General features: G+C 42.8%; 1 protein-coding gene across 16 annotated transcripts in view; it reads right to left on the bottom strand.

Moving 5' to 3' along the window:
- Positions 1–18,747, bottom strand: part of TEAD1 (TEA domain transcription factor 1) — a 271,440-nt gene that overhangs the window by 84,516 nt on the left and 168,177 nt on the right. For 3 of the 16 annotated variants that reach the window (XM_009186557.4, XM_017948598.2, XM_009186548.4), the window contains one exon: positions 9,707–9,739. The exons of the other annotated variants lie outside the window; for them this stretch is intronic. In XM_009186557.4, coding sequence (XP_009184821.1) covers positions 9,707–9,739 — 33 coding nt within the window. The remainder of the gene's footprint in view (positions 1–9,706; positions 9,740–18,747) is intronic. 16 annotated transcript variants of the gene reach the window in all.

Raw genomic sequence — 18,747 nt, 5'->3', positions numbered from 1 at the left:
CACCACCTGCCAGTATTGGGACTGTGCAGGACATGGTCATCACTGGAAGGCAAAGGAATCATGAAATCCTGGGGCTAGAAAGTATCCCTAGGTCATCCATTCCCATTCCTGAAAGTCTAAGTCCTTATAAGCCTAAGTCAGCACTTCTAAAATTGAGGAAGTAGCCCATTCTATCTTAGAACATATTTACGAATAAGAAGACCCTTCTTCTTTGGGGGGTCTGCTTTAACTTTCATCCCAGATCCTTCCTGTTCCTCTTAACAAGAAGTCCAGTCCTTTATTTATATAACTGCCTTTCAGATATTACCGGCAGCTCTCAGGTCCTCCTAGAGTTGTACACAAGCTAAACCTTCTGTGTTCCTTTGTTATCTGACAAGCTTTGGAACACTCCCACACATCATCCTGTGACCATCCTTTGTCTGTTTTCCTTTCAAAGCTTGAAGTCCAGAAGTGTGGCAGTGCTCCTGCCACAGCATCAGAGTGAGTTTATTACCTCTCTCATCCTAAATACTCTACCTCTGTTAATGCAGCCAAACACTGCATTAAATTTTTAAGGAGCACAATAAATTATCAATATATGCCAACTTAAACTCCTAGATCTTTTTCATATGGGTTCCTCTTTGGATAGTCCCTACCCCTGTTTCCAGTCTTTTTAATGCATAGCTGAGATTTTCAGACCTCAAAACAGAACCTTACATTTTTTCTACTCCATTTCATCCCCTTAGATTCAGTCTATCATTCCTGCCTGCAAGATCTTCTCAGATCCTGCTTCTGTGACTGAACCCTTTTACCACAGGAAAAGGACCTCTAAATTCAGTTTTGAGGATTGCTTTTCCAAGCATTCTCTTTCAAACTTTTGAGAACTACCAATATCCCCTGTAGTGTCATTGCATCTACTTCTCCATCTCTCAGATGGTTGTACAGATTTTGCAATTTGTCTCGAAGCCTTGCTGACAGCAGAGCCCAGCTAGGAGTACCTAATTACCAGAAGCCAGAGCTAAATGACAATGTCTGCAGACAAGCCAAGCATCCTCTAGCCTGGGGCCTCACTGTGCATCCTGTTCAGGGCTATTTGAGTGGCCAAGGTGAAATAGATCCACCGCTCTGTATTACATACAATTTCGTCTGAACTTTGTCCAGATGACAAAAATGTCGCCTACCCTCAAACTTGCTTATTTTCTGGGAAAACAGACAGAATAGCTTGATGGGTGTGACACAAAACCTATAGAACTAATTTTCAATTTCTTGCGGCACTTGGGGTTGAAAGAATAAAATCAATATCCAAGACAGCCCTATTTGACTCTGTACCACAGCCTATACAAATGGCACCCCTTAAAGTTAAACAGTGTCAACTCATACTTTGACTGAAGTACAATCATATACCACATAATGACATTTTGGTCAACAATGAGCTGCATACATGATGGTGGTCCCATAAAATTATAACGGCATGTTTGTACTGTATCTTTTCTATGTTTAGATACTCAAATACTTACCATTGTGTTACAATGGCCTACAGTATTCAGTACGGTAACACCACACAGGTTTGCAGCCTAGGTGTGTAGTTGGCTATTCCATCTAGGTTTACATAAGCACACCTGATGATTTTCTAACAATGACTAAAATCACCTGATGATGTATTTCTCAGAACGTATCCTGTTGTTCAGTGACTTCTAAAAATTATGACTTCAACAGGTCCTTACTGTGGCCTGGGCATTATGCTGCAGTCATTATTTCATTAAAAGCTCGTCTTAACTCTCATGTCCTTGCTTTTCAAAAACCCATGTTCCTTCTTTCATCTATATTTCAAGCCATGAATAGCAATTATTTCTTTTAAATATTAGAACTACCTGCTTTAAATTATAAAATCTTCCCTGAAACAAGTCTTAGAAACCTAATAAATTCTCTTAAATGCACTAAAATATTGCTTATAAAACTAGTACAATTTCAACCTTCCCCCAAATCAAATGTCTAAATCAGCTAATTCATTGTACATTTTAATTTGGAAATACAGGCTGATCTGTTACCTAGGCCAAATTATTTTTTTTAATTACTTGAAATATCAAATATACATAAATCCTTTAAATCAAAAACATTAACACTATGGCTTTAATTCTATTAACATTTTCTATGTTTAATTCTAAATGTTTCCAGAATTAAACTATACTTACCCATTTAAAGAAGTATGCCATTCCAAACAATTCTGGAAGATCTTTTTGGCTGTTTGGGATTGTATATGCATGGTTGATATCAACTAGGTTCTGAAGAGAGTCTTGTCAGTGGCCCTGACACGACATCCTAAGCCCTACCTATATTTCCTTCTTTTTTTATTTTTTTGAGACAGGGTCTCACTTTATCACCCAGGCTGGAGTGCAGTGGCACGAACTCAGCTCACTGCAGCCTCAACCTCTCAGGTTCAAGCGATCCTCCTGCCTTAGCTCCCCAAGTAGCATGGGACTGTGGTAGCTCATGGGACTACAGGCTTGCTCCACCACACCAGACCAACTTTTGTATTTTTTTGTAGAGACAGGATTTCATTATGTTGCCCAGGCTGGTCTCGAACTCCTAAGCTCAAGCGATCTGCCCACCTTGGCCTCCTAAAGTGCTAAAATTATAAGCATGAGCCACTGCACTGGCCCCTATGTATATTTCTACAGCCCTGCCCTCCAAAGGGGTGAGCTTACAGATTCCACAGCCCTGGATTTTAATCATGTTACTAAGATGCAGCATTTCCTAAGGGCCAGAAGATAAGCAGCACCATCACTGATGTAACTGAAAGTGGTTCTCCAAGCTACACAGCATAGTCCTGTTGCAGCCATGATCTTCACACACACACATACACATATACATACACACACACACACACACACACACACACACACAGAGTGGTGCTTGATTCAGTAAACCTGATGCTACAAAAATGACTCTCAATAAAGTTAACTTTAATTATTATTTTCCTAAAACAATCCTGCAGTCACCTGGGGACTGTCTTCCTTTGTGCCTTACACCACACCTGTCTAATGTGTCAGAGAGAGATATAAAGCTTCTCTGTAACACAAAAATTCCTTTAGAAATGCACAATATGTCACCTCTTTAAGCCTCAGATGCTGTAGTTGTGGCTGCCCTTGTTTTTCCCACTGGCTGCACATAAGCAGCAAGGACAAACACAGCCTGACCTGTCACTTTTACACTGTGATCCTCTCCAGGCACTGTAATCTAGTTTTTATTTCATTTTATTTTATTTTTCCCTAAATAATATAACACAGTTCGAAGTGAGCCCATCACTGGCTTCTCTTGCATCTTGGATTGCCATGGAAATTCTTGCTAAAGGGGCAATACAGAGAGAGATCCCAGCAGAAAGGCATGGAGTTTGCACTGTGCTTGCCTTACCAGATAGAAGACTGGTTAACGTTGTTGTGGGCTGTATATATAATGGGATGTGGCCTCAAGGTCATGTTTGAGGCACAGCAAATGAAGGTCTGTGGCTAGAAATTGTAGCCCAGAGACACTCAAGCTTTAACAGTGTAAGAGCCACTTTGTAATTGAATGGAGTCAGGGAGCCACCAAGAAAGAAGCAACAAATGTAATGCTCCTCTTCCCGGGCCATGGCCAGTCCTAAGGCAAACTCACACCCATGCAGGACTGGACTGCCCTGGGCCTAGGAAGGAGCTCTAGCTTGGCTTCTCTAAGGAAACATCTGCTGGCCCTTTCCCTTCACCGGCAGGGATGTGTGAGGGTTCTCCACCCCCTTCTTCCATATTAAAACAATGAAAATCAGAAAGAAAACTTATTTCCCTTGAATGCTAGACCAAAGCTACATCAAACAAGGGTCTTCCACATATCCCCCACCCCAGAAACCCTAACTCAGTCCAGTAGTACTACTAGATTATCGAATGTTTCCTGTGAACACCTTGAACTTTGTACATGGGTGCACAACTGCTGTCATGGCCTGTACTGTCCTTGCCCATTTCTGCATGTCTGGTTTCTGCCTATCTTCCCAAGGCCTCATCTTTCATGAGCCTTCCAGCTGGTGGAGGCCTCCCCTTTCCCTACACATTCAAAGCCTTTAACCTGGGCTTCTTTGCTGGCAACGCGTATCTTTTTCTGCCCTACGTGATATCATTTCAGCACGTGTCATGATTGCAATCAGGTCATAAAGTCCTTGGCAACAAGAACCAATGACAGGAATCTCTTCTCTGCCTCCCTTTCCCAGGTGGCTCAACATTTACGGACCGAGTCATTCTTCAGGTCAGAAAAGAGGCTCCTACATCCCTGTAGTCCCAGTTTGGCACCAGATCATCAACGTAAAGTTAAAAAAAAAAAAAAAAGAAAAAGAAAAAGATAACCCAGTGGAAAGAAGCAAAGAACAATGTCTTCCACAGGGGACCCACGCCGGCATCAGCACAAAGCATGGGGAGAGTGCTTTCCAAAGAAACTTCTCAGGCAAGATTCTACAAGACAGTGTTAAACTGCCTTCTAGTCATATGCCCCCACCACTCCTTTCTTTTTTTTTTTTTTTTTTTAATAAGGTCTAGCTCTGCTGCCCAGGCTAGAGTGCAGTGGCATGATCATGGCTCACTATAGCCTTGACCCCCCGGGCTCAAGTGATCCTCCCACCTCAGCCTCCCAAGTAGCTGGGACCACAGGCAGGTACACCATGCCTGGCTAATTCTTAAATTTTTTTTGTAGAGACAGAGGTCTCACTATGTTGCCCAGGCTAGTCTCAAACTCCTGGTCTCAAGTGATCCTCCTCCTGCCTTGGCCTTCCAAAGTGCTGGGATTACAGTTGTGAACCACTGTGCCCAGCCCATGGAGTCCATTTTTATCAGCTGGGGTTCATCAAAAGGAAAAAAAATATTTTAGGATATGAAAGCCAAAACTTGGCCAGGCGCAGTGGCTCATGCCTGGAATCTCAGCACTTTGGGAGGCCAAGGTGGGCAGATCACGAGGTCAAGAGATCAAGACCAGCCTGGCCAACATGGTGAAACCCCATCTTTACTAAAAATACAAAAATTAGCTGGGCATGGTGGCACACGTCTGTAATCCCAGCTACTTGGGAGGCTGAGGCAGGAGAGTTGCTTGAACTAGGGAGTCAGAGGTCGCAGTGAGCTGAGATCACGCCACAGCACTCTAGCCTGGTGACAGAGTGAGACTCTGTCTAAAAAAAAAAAAAAGAAAGAAAAAGAAAGCCAACAACCAAAAAGTATAGATGAAGGGGACACTGAGGGAACCACATGTCACTGTCTTGGGAGAGGTCCACAGAATGGGGGTGTTTTATCTCCCCATCCATCCTCCTGAAGATCTAGGAGGTATGTATCTGTGGATACTGCCAGAGGAAGCAGTAAAGAACATTTATTAACCTGTGAGGAGCTACTAATTAACCATTTCTTCTACACTGATGCCATAGCAACTTGTCCCAGCAACAGTAGAAAAGAAAGGAGGCCTACAGAAGCTGGCCAGTCATCCACTGGTCACACATGGACTGTGTGTGAATGGAACACAAACAACATGCTAAAATTATGGGGGTAAGAAGATGCCATCTCAAACTGGGTGCAGTGGCTCACGCCTGTAATCCCAGCACTTTGGGAGGCTGATGCAGGAGGATAACTTGAGCCTAGGAGTTTGAGACCAGCCTGGCTGAAAGTGAGACCCTATCTCTTTAAAAAAAAAAAAAAAAAAAAAATCAGCCAGGCATGGTGGCATCTGCCTATGGTCCCAGGTACTCAGGAGGCTAAAGCAGGAGGATCGCTTGAACCTAGGGGTTCAAGCATGCAGTGCGCCAAGATCACACCACTGTACTCCAGTCTGGACAACAGAGTGAGACCCTGTCTAAAAAAAGAAAGAAAAAGAAAATATGCCATCTCTGCCTTGGAGGTGCTTATGTCTTGTTTGGAAGAACTCTAACCCATGAGAACTGGTCAGATCACCCTAACATGCGCTCTCACAGGACCCTACGCCTCTCGCTCACAGCATGCAGTACAGCTACTGTGTTCCATTTATCTGAATGACTACAAGATGAACATGTGCCCATCCCTCTACTACCAGACAGAGAAGTCTACAGGAGCCCAGAGCACAAACTGGGTTTTGCTCATCACTGTGCACCCAGTGCTGAGAACATGGCAGGTCTTCAGTGGGTACATACTGATGGAGTAAATGACGGAGTGAGAGGGACGGAGAGCCAGGGAGGGAGAAGGGGCACAGGCTAAGATTACGTGTAACGACAGGCTCATGAAAAACAGCCTCTGAACCAGTCTCACAGCATGTCCAATGAGGAAGTTCAGACAGCAAGGTCTCGGTTAATCCCCAATATAAATCATTGACCAGAAATCAGCACCAATGTGGAAAATCACCAGAAACAGCCAGGCTGCCCATTCAGGGTTGCCAGGGGCTGGTACTACTTGTTCCCAAACTAGAAGTTCACCAAAGGACTGACGGCCCTCAGGTGGTAAACAATAGCAATCCCTGGAGAAAATATGTGTCTGCATTCACCCAGGGGCTTATAAAAAACAGCTTTCAGAGAAAGAACATGCAGAGAAAGGCTGTGTTAACTCCTGGTTACTCAGAACTTCTACCTCATATCCCTGCAAGTGTCTGGCGATAACTCAAGTCCCACCTTCTCAGGAGTTTGTATCAGTCAACAGCAGCTGATAACATTACCACGTGCTGACTCCATAGAACTCCTGCATCTTAGAGGAACTGCTTACAAACTACACATTTGCATTGGGTTACAAGAGTCTGAAAGAGATGAGCAAGTAAAAATGTCTAAGGCTGCGTAGTGAATACAACACTGCTATGTTAGATAGAAGTTATTTCTGTTGTAACTATTTCTAGATGAAACATAAATATGAATGAAGTTTTCTTAGTGGCTCACTCTCTATGAGGCAATAAAGATACACCACATAATCACTTTCTTAATCCTCTAATGAATAGTTTGACTAGCCTTGATACTGTAACTATGCCTCTGATCATTTTTCTTTTCTTTTTTTTTTAGACAGAGTCTCGCTCTGTGGCGCAGGCTGGAGTGCAGTGGCAAGATCTTGGCTCACGGCAAGCTCCGCCTCCCAGGCTCACACCATTCTCCTGCCTCAGTCTCCGGAGCAGCTGGGACTACAGGGGCCCGCCAACACGCCCAGCTAATTTTTTTGTATTTTTAGTAGAGACGGGGTTTCACCGTGTTCGCCAGGATGGTCTCGATCTCCTGACCTCGTGATCTGCCTGCCTCGGCCTCCCAAAGTGCTAGGATTACAGGTGTGAGCCATTGCGCCCGACCAATCATTTTTCTTTCTAATCCATCCTCTACACAGCTACCTAAAACACTGCTCTCAGTTATAAGACCTTCCATGGCTCCTACTGCCCACATCTAAAGGAATAAACTGCTTTAGTATGATGTTCAGTATTGTCCCCACCATCTGGCCCCTAACTATTTTTCATGACACACCACCACCACCTTAATTCATTTTACCACCATCAAAATACATATCAAGCTTCCAGTTCCCTGAATCCATCCTGCCATGCTAAGGTATTATAGCTGCGATACCCCTTAAGACCACCAAGGAAAATCTTTCCAGGTCCAGCTCAGATGTCTCCTCCACGAAATCTCACCTGACACGTGCCTGAAACATGTGCTAGACGTGAAGTGTATGGAGAGGGGTAAGCCAGGGAGCCAGGTGCCCAGAGCTCACTTTACCAGACCAGTGACTGGGAAACACCGTAATATTATAAAGTGACACAAAATGTGCTATGAGTTAAAAACAAATCACTTAGTATACGAGGGGAATGATGGCTTGACTCTTAACTAGGCAAGCAGCATGAGATTCATCATTTTTTCCTGGTCTCATAGTTCCTTACTTCATGTGTCAGGGCACCGCCCACAATCAGACTCTGCTGAGTTCCCTGTGTAACAGACTACAAGCTTCTTCAAGGTACAGTCCATGTCTTCTACATCTTGGTATCCCATACACTTAAAGTGTAGATGAGATTTAATGGAGGACAGGCATGGTGGCTCATGCCTGTAATCAATCCCAGCACCTTGGGAGGCCAAGGCGGGCGGGTCATTTGAGGCCAGGAGTTCAAGACCTGCCTGGCCAACATGGTGAAACCCCATCTCTACTAAAAATACAAAAATTCATTGGACATGTGGCACACACCTGTAATCCCAGCTACTAGGGAGGCTGAGGCAGGAAAACTGCTTGAACCAAGGGGGCAAAGGTTGCAGTGAGCCAAGATTGCACCACTGCACTCCAGCCTGGGCAACAGAGTGAGACTCTGTCTAAAAAAAAAAAAAAAAAAAGAGAGAGAGAAAGAAAGAAAGAAAAAAGATGAGATTTAATGGAGCCTGAACTTGCTGTCCCCAACTGTGACCTAAATAGACTGCTACCCACAGGCTCTCAGGGGCCCAACATTTCCTGCCACTCATTTTGCAGGCATTTACCTTTTCTTTCACCTACACATCTAGTTATGTTGCCTTCCTATACCAACAGGTCCTCAATCCACTACAAGCAAAACACAAACTCCTTAGCCTGGTACCTAAAGCTAAGAGCTCACACCTGTATAGGGCTCCTCTATTCTAGTATGTGGATCTTCACAGAGTTCCCCAGACCACTGTCATTCTTTTCCAAAGATACCTCCATGCCTTTGTGGAACCACCTATCCTTACATGTTCTTTCTCTTCTCTTTTGCCTTCAAACTCCTATTCATCCCTGTAAGCCCCACCTGGAACACTTTCTCCCCGATGTCTGCTGGGAGCCATCCAAACTGAGTTAGTCGACTATTTCCTGCTTTGTAACCTCAAGTACTGAGCATGCACCCCTGCTACTGCTGCACTGCCATTACTTATCTACAGACTATTCACCCACCTCCTAGGATAGTGACTGCTCCATGATAAAGCACCTGTCTGGTTCTCTGTGACCCCAGATCTGGTAGCTATTAAGTACGTGCTCAATAAATACTTTTTTTGTTTTGTTTTTTTCCTTTTTATGGAGATGGAGTCTTGCTCTGTCGCCCAGTCTGGAGTGCAGTGGCACAATCTCGGCTCACTGCAACCTCTGCCTCCTAGGTTCAAGTGATTCTCCTGCCTCAGCCTCCCAAGCAGCTGGAACTACAGTTGCCCGCCACCATGCCTGGTTAACTTTTTGTATTTTTAGTAGAGACGGGGTTTCACCATGTTGGTCAGGCTGTTCTCAAACTCCTGACCTCAGGTAATCTGCCCGCCTCGGCCTCCCAAAGTGCCGCGATTACAGGCATGAGCTACCGTGCCCGGCCATTTTTTTTCTTTCTAAAATAAATTTTATTGCATATATTTGAAGTTTACAAAATGATATTATGAAATACATATAGATAATAAAATGGCTACTATAGTGAAGCAGATTAACATAGTATCATCGCATAGTTATTTTTTGTGTGTGACAAGAATAGCTAAAATCCTCCTAAAAGTGCCTAGTATAATCCTACTAACTATAGTCCTTATGTTGTATATTAGATCTTTAGACTTGGTCATTCCACATATCTGCTACTTTGTATCTTTTGACCTACATATCCATTTCCTCTCTCCTCTTCTGGTTCTTAGTATCCTCGTTGTTGTCTTTCTTCTACTCTGTATATATATGACTTTTTTTAAAGATTCCACATATAAGTAAGATCATGAAATACTTTTTCTTTCCGTGTCTTGCTCAATAAATGGTTTTAATAAACGAATGAATGAGCTCACCTCTTTTGTATAAAGAAAATCCGAAGAAAAGATCTAGAAAAAGATTATGAAAATTAGACAGCACTGCCAGTATCACCTGAAATGCGTAAATCCTTTTAAAGTTGCAACTATTTCAGTGAGAAGTGGCACAATTTTCCAGACCTTTGTTCTGGTCTCTTATGGCCAACGCATGCTCATTGCTTCTTCATGCTCTACACCCATGCCGCTGCCACTTCCCCAAGCCACAGTCATAGGGACCTGGTCCAAAAAAAAGCTAATCTTAACATTAACCCAAGAAAGTCTTGTTAATGAAAAACTTTGCTAAGAGCCTCTATTTATTAATTATTTGGCCTTAGAGAAGTGTGAAATCCACACATTGGAAGTGCTAAACACTGCTAGTCTCTAATGAAGAATCTTTAATGATACAATGCTGCCGATTTCTGGTTCTTTGACTCAGAGGTATGACTGTCTAGATTTTTCTGAGGAAAATGGACTTATGATTTGTGTGAACTTGGGAAACTTGCTCAACTCCTCTAGACCTCTATTTCCTTACCTGTAAAACGGAAATAACAGCTCCTACTCTGGAGGGCTGCTATATGCGTTAGTAACAGAAAATGGGAAGGCTCCGGCACCTTCAGGGGCTCTAAAATGGTCCTTTAACTATTTTCCAGATGGAGTTTCGCTCTTGTTGCCCAGGCTGGAGTGCAAAGGCACGATCTCAGCTCACTACAGCCTCCACCTCCTGGGTTCAAGCTGTTCTCCTGCCTCAGCCTCCTAAGTAGCTGGGATTACAGGCATGAGCCCCCACGCCCGGCTAATCTTTTGTTATTTAGTAGAGACAGGGTTTCACCATGTTGGTCATGCTGGTCTCGAACTCCTGACCTCAGCCAGGTGATACACACACCTTGGCCTCCCAAAGTGCTGGGATTATAGCCCTGTGTCACCGTACCTGGCCCAGCTCTTTAACTGTAATGTAATGTCACTGCACCGGGTTTATATGTCTTCATTGCTTGAACTGATATATAAGGTCCTAAAAGGGGTTAAAAAAAGGCCTCCTGTTCAGGACACCATACTACATGGCATCTGGTATAAACCCATGATGCTTCTATTGTTATAATGTTGTTGAAATTGAACATCTTTTCCAATCTTTACATCCTCTTCAATTTTCAAACTGTTATGGTCCTAAAATTTGTTCCCAAGTAAACAGAGCATTTATTGTGATATCTTAACATTAAGAGGGCACTATGCAAGCTACATGCTTGCTACAGTCATCTTTTAATTTGAAATAGATTCTTCAGTGAATAAATAGCAGGAATGAGGTTTTTGCCAGAGGGTAAGTATAGCCAAAATTCTTAAAATTTGTGACAGACTGTAAATTAAAGCCTATGAATAGGTTGGAGGCATTGCATTAAACAGCATGTCCCTCACTGGACGTCCAGTATTTAGTTCTTGTTGTAAAAACATAACTATCACCAGAAGAATTGTATCAACTTCCGAAGCTGCTATAACAATAGCTACACAAAGGTAAGTCATGCAACCATTAAGTCAAAATGGCATGCTCAGGGACGACTTGCTGCTTAGAAAACATGCTGAAGATACTCCTAAATGTCTAGACACTCAGTAATCTAATAATAATATGGAAAGTATGATGAGAAGGAATGACATTTTTAAAATGCACTCAATCTGAAGAAATTGAAATTTGAGGAATAAGCTAAATGAAACACTACTGCAGGGTTTAGAGATGGTGCAAGGCTATAGAAAGTTGGGCAAAATCCGGGCATGGTGGCTCACACCTGTAATTCCAGCACTTTTGGAAGGTCAAGGCAGGGGGATCACTTGAGGTCAGGAGTTCGAGACCAGCCTGGCCAACAGGGCGAAATCCCATCTCTACTAAAAACACAAAAAATTAGCTGGGCCTGGTGGCATGTGCTTGTAATCTCAGCTAGTCAGGAGGCTGAGGCAGGAGAATCGCTTGAACCCAAGAGGCGGAGGTTGCAGTGAGCCCAGAGAGCGCCACTGGACTCCAGCCTGGGCAACAGAGCGAGATTCCATCTCAAAATAAAAAGAAAGAAAAAAAAAAAGAAAGTTGGGCAATTACATGCACTGCGTATCTACTATGCATAACTATGCAAAGCACTGTGGGTTTTTTTTTTGTTTTTTGAGGCGGGGTCTCACTGTGTTGCCCAGGCTGCAGTACAATAGTGCGAGCATGACTCAGTGCCACCTAGACCTCCTGGTTTCAAGCAATCCTCCCACCTCAGTCTCCCGGGTAGCTAGGACTACAGACGTGTGCCACTATACGCAGCTAATTTTTTTTTATTATTATTATTATTTGTAGAGATGGGGGGTCTCACTGTGTTGCCCATACTGGTTTTGAACCACTGGCCTCAAGCAATCCTCCTGCTTCAGCCTCACAAAGTACTGGGATTACAGGCATAAGCCACTGCACCCGGCCAAAGCACTGTGCTTATATACCACAAATTTAACCTTCACATCCACCTAATTCTACCTAGCTCAGCATTTTATACATGCTGAAAAACTGCAGTTCAAAGAAGTTAAGAAACTTGCCCAAGTTCCCAAACTAGTTAAGCAGTACAGTCGGGATTTGAATCCAGCTTTGTCTTCCAAGTTCCTTATTCCTTAACATTAGACCAACTGTTAAGCGTTTAATGAGAACAAAATCTTAGATGGGGGCAGAATTCAGCCATGAAATGGACTGAATTGTACACACATCACTTTAAAGTTCTCTAATTTCTCATCCACAATACAGAATAAGGCCTCAACTCTAAGCATCCAAGGCCTATATAATCTGGCCCCAAGGCACTCCCCTCTCCCATTCAATAAAATTCATAGAATATTTTCTATATAAAAGGAATTGTGCTAGGCTCTAGAAGAGAAACACGCTGGAATAATACACACTCCCTGCCCTCAGGGAGTTTATGGTCTATGAAGAGAAAGGAGGCTAGAAGCCAAACAATGGTAATCAAAGACAGAACGATTACATGGACAGGAGATGTACTGAGGAAGGGCCTGAGACAGGTGCCCAGAGATGTTTCCTCCTAGGGCTGCCATGCTCTGGGTCATTGACCCCACTGCCCTAGCCACATCTGACCTATCTCAAAACTAGCAGCAGCCAGAGGTAACCCCATATCAGCCAGTGACTACAGAGAAAGCAGTGGCCTAAGATACAGGCCCACTGGAGTTGATGACCAAGCAAACCAAGAAAATCACCTTTCTCGGTTGAGCGTTAGATTCAGGACAGTCACCTCGTTTTTCTCCTCCTTTTAAATTTCCAGGCTAGGCATGGTGGCTCACACCTATAATCCTAGCACCTTGGGAGGCCAAGACAGGAGGATTGCTTGAGGCCAGGAGTTCAAGAGCAACCTGGTCAACATAGCAAGACCCCGTCTCTAAAAACTAAACTAAACTAAAATAAATTTCTAATGATCTTGGTAACACATAAATACATTCTGTCCGTAAAATTTTAAAATGTTACATGGGCAAACCAGTTTTTGTCTTTTCTCTTGCCACTCTCTACACATACTTCTGTCTCTAAAAATCCTTATTCCTATCATGTTGGGTGCTATTTCCTTTGTGTGAAATGGCCACCGCCCCCACCCCTACCCCATCAAATATACTGAACAATGATTCCTGAGCTGCCAGGCCTCTGCAGCTGGCACTTCCTCCACTCACTCCCCAGCAGTGGGCTGGGTCTGCCCCTCCCGCTCACCATACTTGGTGCGCACTGCTAGCACAAGCTTGCTACACTGTATTCTGCCTGTTTTTGCTTTTTCCTTGGCAGACTGTGAGCTCTGTGAAGGCAAGACCCACATCCTACTCCCATCTACTCCATCCTCCCAACCTCTAGCCCTGTATGAAGAATGTGCTACTTAATGATATTGCCACTGCTGACTTGAGTCTCTTCCTGAAAGAAAAAATATCTGAATAAGTGACATCATGGCTCATGGGAGGCAGTGACTGTCTTCTTTGAATGGGCAGGCAGAAAGGGAGGGGGAAGCCACAGGAAGACAGAGAAAGCATTGTGCTGGCAGGCACTGGGGATGCAAAGAAGAATGCAACAGGGGTCCTGCCTTCAAGGAGCTCACAATCGTGTTGGATGCTTATGGAATGCAGAAATACCCATGAATCTTTCCTCTTCTTAAGCTCCAAGAAATCAAAGAGGAACCCATAAGCACAGCTGAGACAGAGTGGCAACGAAAGAGGATATGTGGCTGTTTTGTTCCCTAGCAGAATGAACCTGGAAAGCCTAAAGTCCTTCTTACTTCAAAATTAGCTCAATCTTCCCTGTTTTCAATTCTTGTGATCTTCATCAATTTCAGATTTAGTATCCTGCTTCAATCAGCCACTGACAAAAGAGGGTAACATTCAGTATTTAATTGAGAAAAACAAATTTTCTAAGAAACACCTCAACTTGTTTACAGGCAGAATAGGTAAGAATGAACTGGACAAACGGAAGACAGATAAGCTAACTCAGGGCCTTATTCTCAGTACCCACAATATTTTCTACAGACAGAAGTAATATATACAGTCAACGTAGCTTTATCTGCAAGCTCATCTGCCACACAGAAGTTTGACTTCCAAAAAAAAAAAAAAGGCAGAACTCAAACTACTCATGTGGCTTGGGCTCTGAATGTTGCTTTGTAAAGATATCTCAGAGTGAAATTATCCAGCAAACCCTTGTGTGGATAGAAGGTTCCACAAGTCAACAACCGCTTAAGCAGTTTAAACCAACAAGCAAGATGCCCTCTATTTAAATGCTATGAGTGAATCTATTTTAAGCCTTTAAAAATCCTTTGGGCAGGTGTTTAAGCTGTGCACAGACTGAGCCTGTGGAGGCTCTGGGGGGTGGGGGAGGGCGGGCTCCACTCTCCATGCCGGCAACATTTTGTTCAGACAATCTTCCTGCAGCAGGTCATGTGACAAAGGCCAAATAAACAGCATCTGGGGATTTTCAATTACAGACCTTCGCCCAGCATGCCTGCACTGTAATCTCTACCAGATGAGGCTCAGGCCTCCCTATTTTCAATAATTCACACACTGTGTACACATAACATGACAATAAGGGCATTCATGGTGTGGCCTGATTCGCAGATCAAAGCTAGCAAAGGGCCAGCTGTAAGCATGCTCGGCTGCTGGATGATTCGTGCCTTTCACAGGCTTGGAAAGGCGCTCCACAGGACCTGGCAGGCCGGCCTCTTTCCTGTGTGGTATGCTGAGCAAACTCTGAACATGAGCGAGGCACAGCCCCCTGGGGCAGCCAGAGAGGCGACCAATTCTATGTGCATTTGGGAGTACTGGGAAAGATTCAAACGCCAACCTACTCCACAAGCTGCCTCTTGGATAGACTTCTCTTGGCTAGTGCACGATGCATGCAAAAGGCCACCACTAAAAGGGGCAGGTGGTTCTTGAGACGAAACCTGTTCTACAAAGACAGTATGGTTTCCATACTTAATAAACCCTTAGCCAGGTGCAGGTGCTCGAGTTCACAAATCCACTGGCTGTGCAGTTCCCATTTAGCCATCACATACATGCACACAGACGCAGACACAAACTACGTGGAGGTACATTGTTAATGCATGCTATAGAGCTTTGGATCTGGGAAACGAAAGAGGACACTCTGTTGTTATTACTGAATTCCCTACACAGTAACTCAATTAACTCCTGTGCTGGACTAACACTTCTAGCTACTGTGTGTGTGTGTTTGCACACACACACAATAGTGCTTTGAAAGCATTCAGAATTCTCAAGTCCACAACATTCCAAATGTTTCTTTCCCTGAAGAGAGAGCTGCAACTGGAGAAAATAAGGACACCACTTCCTCATATAAAAATTTCAAGCCCGGCGCAGTGGTTCATGTCTGTAATCCCAGCACTTTCAGATGCCGAGGAGGGTGGATCACTTGAGGTCAGGAGTTCAATATCAGCCTGGCCAAGATGGTGAAACCCCGTGTCTACTAAAAATACAAAAATTAGCCAGGCATGGTGGTGGGTGCCTGTAGTCCCAGCTACTCGGGAGGCTGAGGCAGAGAACTGCTTGAACCTGGGAGGCGGAGGTTGCAGTGAGCCGAGATCATGCCACTGCCCTTCAGCCTGGGTGACGGGCGAGACTCTGTCTCAAAAAAAAAAAAAGATTTCATACCCGTCCATCAGGGCAGGAACCAGGAGAAAGCCGTAATGGTGACTTTCTTGGAGCCAACACATGCTGCTCACCAGCTGTGGGCTGTGTGTCCTTACCCCCTTTTCTCGCTCATTCAGAATGGTTTCCTCTTAATCACAATAATCCCAAAAGTGCTAAAACATATCAATCGTTGGGTAAGCCCGGCCTACAAAGGGCCAGCCGGCTGGCTTTTATGGTCTTGTCCAACAGCAGCTGATACTTCATTCAGTGACAAATCCAATTTAGCAGTTACAAGAGGTTTAGCATCCCTGAAAAAAATATTGGGGTTGATCTGGCACTCTGAAGTCAGCAAATGCTCCACTGCCATATTGTTGCAGAGATTTTTCTGCCGTCATATTTGGATGTCTATAACCAACTGTCTCGCACCTTCCCTACCCCTGCCCTCCAATGATTTGATGCTGGTGGTGACAACAATTTAATCCCTGGATAAAAAAATATAGGCAACAAATCACATGTGGAAACTGACTGAATAATGTGATTTTACCATCATCCCCTCAAACATAAAAAGGGGGAGGAACTGGCTCTCCTTTTCAAACAGGAATTTCTAACATGTTGAAAGAAAAAGCTATGAGGAAAAGGTGATTTCACTCTAACCTCTGGACTCTTAGTTCTTAAGAATAAAAAGAGATAAGCAAATGTGTTTTTAGCCTTGGATTAAATTTTGTCTTATTAAAAACAATGGCGGGACTACCATAAAGACCTTGTAACTAAATTATTTACATTTATTTAAACATTAAAACACTAAAACAAAAAAAAGTTTAAGTCACGATGGGTGAAAGAAACTGGCATAAAGAAAAGTTTTTGAATATTTAATATACATTCTTTACAGATTATATAAATTCAAGTTAAAAGAATTTCCAAAGAAAATAACTTGAATAATTTAGCTATAAAAGGACTTCACAACCAACAAAATGTCATTAATTTATATGGTAAAACAAAACGGAAATGATCTAATAGGAACATGGGCTGATTATTCCTTTAATATTAGGCTTTGTTGTCAATAGTTGATTATTTACCCCGGCTCCAGTTTTAATGATACCAAAAAAGTGACCACAGAAACATCTGATTTTAAAAAAGAACAAGTTTTCAGTGCCATAAATGAGATGTATGCAATTATGGCTGGCAAGACATCAACAATGAAATATTCATACATGGAGTTATTTCATGTGGTTTTAAAACTTTATTCTTTTCTCTAGATTTTTTAAAACACAAACTGAAAAGTAAAACAAAATCAACAACCAAACCCTGCAGATTTGAAAAGACATTTAGCTTTTGTTAATAACAATCCATTAGATTAATATTTTGTCAATGTCACTTGTCACAATAAAAGCAGCAGCATTTATAATTTACTCTAAGACTGGTTTAATTAAAATTCAAAAAACCATGACAAAGCTATATTGAATTTCATTTCCCACATTGTAATTACTTACTTTGTACCTGACTATAAACAGTATTTTATTACATCCACAAAAACGCATTTAAAAGCTAACAGTAATTCATAGACACTGGAAGAACTGAGAGAACAAGTCCTGTCACTTCTTCTTTGAATAGAGAGCTACTTCCTACTTCAATGTAACATAAGAAATGAGGATGCATGATCTTTTCCAACCTGAGGGGATCTATGGATCTGCCAACATTACTTTCCCTAAGAGCTGGGCTCGGACTCCTTGTGAACACAGATTTGGCAGAGCCAGATCTATGTGCACCCTCCCAAGACCAATAGAAAGGGTCTGACTTGGCTCAAACCCAACAATGAGACAATAGAGGCTGCCAGGCATGATGGATGACTTAAAGGACTTAAAACCACCATTTGCATCCTCCCAGATAAACAATTAGCTAGAAAAAAAAAATTTTGTTTTTTTCCTGGAAGCAACTTCCAATGCTGTTAATCTGCCCAGCAGAAGAGAGTTAGTTTAGTAAAATTAGAATAAAATTTGAAAATGTCTCAGACAAATGTTCTTAAAATATCTCACTGGAATTAGAAGAAATAAACCATTCATTTTACATTTTTTAAGTTTAGAATTTTAAAAGTTAGAAAAGGCTTTGATGCTTATAACTCTCTTAAAGTCAGTGTCAGAAGGTTTTCAATATATTTACTTAGTTCATTTTTCTATTCCCTCGTCCTTCATTTGAAATCCATGTAATTCTTAAGGGGAGCATAATAAAAAAAAAAATTCACTTATTGAACAAGGCAGACAGGCGTAAACACGATTTAAGCATGAAAAAAAGGAAACGGCCTTCAGACACGCTTGCTAGATAAAAATCAGTGGTTCTGAAACGCATACAAGCAATTTTCTGGAGCTCATGAAGACCCAGGAGAGAATGCTTGAGAAACGACAGAGAAATCTCTTAAAAGTCACCCTGCATTTCTCTAGAATGAATTTACAGGACAGGCTAAGAGTATCTCCGGAAGTTCACCAAGCCTCCATTAATAAATAAGGCAGCAGTGTGGTTTCCGTGGCAACAGACTCCTGACTCCAGTAAGCTTAGTGCACAACTGCCAAAGATTTCTCCTCAAATCTCAACTTCCTGTTTCCAGGTACTGACAAAACCAAACATACTTTTAAGCCCAGGGAAACAGCAACAGCGTAGGGGTTTTCAATAGGGATTCTCGTAACGGTGGTTTAGTCAAAAGTGAGGTGGAAGTATTGCAAGACTAGGCAGCTCGATCTTGCTGCAGAGGCTTGGAGAATGCTTTTAAAGGGAGCTAAGAGCCCCCTGAGAATGTTCAGTGAGTTAAATATATTTGCTGTAATATTATAATGTGTTATGACAAGCTATATATCATTATAATAGGTTCCCATGATTCACATTTGCCTGTTTTTCTTTCCCCCTTTTGCTCTGTGGAAATGATTTGGGGGTTT

This window comes from Papio anubis, chromosome 12 (genome assembly GCF_008728515.1).
Source record: "Papio anubis isolate 15944 chromosome 12, Panubis1.0, whole genome shotgun sequence".
Classification (NCBI taxonomy): Eukaryota; Metazoa; Chordata; class Mammalia; order Primates; family Cercopithecidae; genus Papio; species Papio anubis.
This window is presented reverse-complemented; position numbering and strand designations above follow the sequence as displayed.